Consider the following 2,500-nt stretch of genomic DNA (forward strand, 5'->3'; position numbering starts at 1 on the left):
CTTCTTGTTCCTCTGTTGATGTGTTGTTCCGTGTTCTCTGTGATGTGTTGTTGTTATGTGTTGTGTTGTTGTTCCGTGTTCCTCTGTTGATGTGTTGTTGTTATGTGTTGATGTGTTGTTGTTCTGTGTTCCTCTGTTGATGTGTTGTTGTTCTGTGTTCCTCTGATGTTGTGTTGTTGTTCTGTGTTCCTCTGTTGATGTGTTTTTGTTTCTGTGTTGATGTGTTGTTGTTCTGTGTTCCTCTGATGTTGTGTTGTTGTTCTGTGTTCCTCTGTTGATGTGTTTTGTTCTGTGGTTCCTCTGTTGATGTGTTGTTTGTTCTGTGTTCCTATGTTGTTTGTGTTGTTGTTCCTGGTCAGGGACGTTTATCCGGATCCTCGCTGCCGCTGGCGTCGGAGGCGCCCGAGCTTCAAGGTTCCGCCGGTTCTTCGTGTCGGCAGAACTCCGGCAGCTCGTCTTCCTGCGCGGCAGCCGCTGTCCAGAAGCCCCACCCCCCAGGCCACGCCCGCGTGACGCCCCGCCCCCACATGAAGCCCCGCCCCACTGAAGCCCCGCCCCATTCTAAATATTTATAATGTTCGTGATGTTTTAAAATGTTATAATTGTTCTACATGTTCCAAACTTCAAAAGTTAAATTGAAAACAAAGTTACCAACATCATTTATTATTTTAGGAGTTAGAGTTTGAAATGTGTCGCTGAGTGTAACTGACTGCAGACGAGTGGGAAGGAAACAACAGGAAACTAATTAATCACAAAATATAGAAATGAAACTTTTAGGACAGGATTTAGTTTTAGGCAAGTTTATTTATAGAACAGCTTTCAACACAAGGCAATTCAAAGTGCTTTACAAAAACGAAAGACATGGAGAAAATGCTTCTCCATGTTTAGTTCTGACTCTGGGGACAGAAAGCTGACCAGTCCCTGAAGACCTGAGAGATCTGGATGCTTCATCATTTAGCAGGAGGTCAGAAATGTATTTTGGGCCTAAACCATTCAGTGCTTTATAAACCAGCAGCAGTATTTAGAAATCTATTCTTTGACACACAGGAAGCCAGTGTAAAGACTTCAGAACAGGAGTGATCCACTTTCTTAGTGTTAGTGAGGACTCGAGCAGCAGCGTTCTGAATCAGCTGCAGCTTCCTAATAGATGTTTTCAGTGAGACCTGTGAAGACACCATTGCAGTAGTCCGAGTCTACTGAAGATAAAAGCATGGACACGTTTCTCCAGATCCTGCTGTGACATTAGTCTTTTAATCCTAGATATATTCTTTAGGTGATAGTAGGCTGATTTAGTAACTGTTTTAATGTGACTGTTGAAACTCAGGTCAGAGTCCATGACTACACCTAGATTTCTGGCTTTATCTGTTGTTTTGAACATTGCAGGACTGAAGCTCAGCGCTAACTTTTATACGTTCTGACTTGGCTCCAAAACCATTACCTCAGTTTTATCTTGGTTTAATTGGAGAAAGTTCTGACACAAGTTCTTTTAGATTTATTTGTTGATGTTTTTTGCATTTCTGTTTTTTATTTGCAAAAGAGCCGAATATAGTAAAATATGATATTATTATTAAACTTTAAATGAAACAATGTTAAAACTATACATTAAATCATAGAGGAAAAATAATATTTAGTTTGTTTAAATAACCAACTTTTAGTTTAAGTTAATTAAGATTATTATTCTTTAACCTGTTCAACCCGGAGGCCCCTTTTCACGAAACTGCGTCTCAGGACTTCTTAACATTTAAAAACCTATTAATGTGTCATTCCCGATTAACGGGAAGAAACTCAGCTAACTGACGATACGAACTATTTTCATCCTTATTACATATCGGATCCAAACAAACAAGATATCGATTATCAAGCTGAGATTCCACAGATTCTAGGGGTACAAGTGATCAGAACTCGCGAAAACAGACATCACAACACGGAGCTTGATGGAGCAAAAACGGGACATTGTCTTACCTTAGCTGTTGTCTGATCAAAAGTTGTGTTCAATGGCATTACAACGATAAAAACGCTGCTGAAGGTTAATCCATAGGTTAATCCAATGTCTCTGTGCCACTTTGAAATGGTTACTGATAATCCATCTTCATGTTTATGTCAAAACGGAGTTTTCATATTAGCTGGTGGCCACCAGAGTGTATGACAGCCTCCTGTTTAGGGCCTTCTGGCTGCGCAGCACTCATTCACCAATGGTAATGTTTAGATGGATTTTAGGAACGTCCTCTCGATCCTATTGGCTCTTAACGGTTCAAAGAGGTGTCAATCATCAAAATCGAACAAGGGGGGCCAGAGATAGGTCAAAGCCACCCAAATGACCCCAGAAGTGTGTTTTTTTCTAACCTCTCTAAAAAGGTCAAATGTCACTTGTTTTGCATCAATCTGATACAGGGGTACTTCTTATATGTTGTACTTTGGATTTCCTAAAGCTTGTAGTCTACTATCCCATCATCCAAGGGTGGTTTTTCACCAGGGCCGTCCCTTCCCTACAGGCCGATCA

At 40.7% G+C, this 2,500-nt stretch overlaps 1 protein-coding gene across 1 annotated transcript in view; it reads left to right on the plus strand.

The window, feature by feature from the left end:
* Positions 1-575, plus strand: part of LOC117556726 (arf-GAP with Rho-GAP domain, ANK repeat and PH domain-containing protein 1-like) — a 24,543-nt gene extending 23,968 nt beyond the window's left edge. Inside the window, 1 exon segment of the mRNA XM_034232219.1 lies at positions 360-575. Within this exon segment, the coding sequence (XP_034088110.1) occupies positions 360-575 (216 nt within the window).
* The last annotated feature ends 1,925 nt before the right edge of the window (positions 576-2,500 follow it).

The sequence above is a fragment of the Gymnodraco acuticeps genome, unplaced genomic scaffold, assembly GCF_902827175.1.
Source record: "Gymnodraco acuticeps unplaced genomic scaffold, fGymAcu1.1, whole genome shotgun sequence".
Classification (NCBI taxonomy): domain Eukaryota; kingdom Metazoa; phylum Chordata; class Actinopteri; order Perciformes; family Bathydraconidae; genus Gymnodraco; species Gymnodraco acuticeps.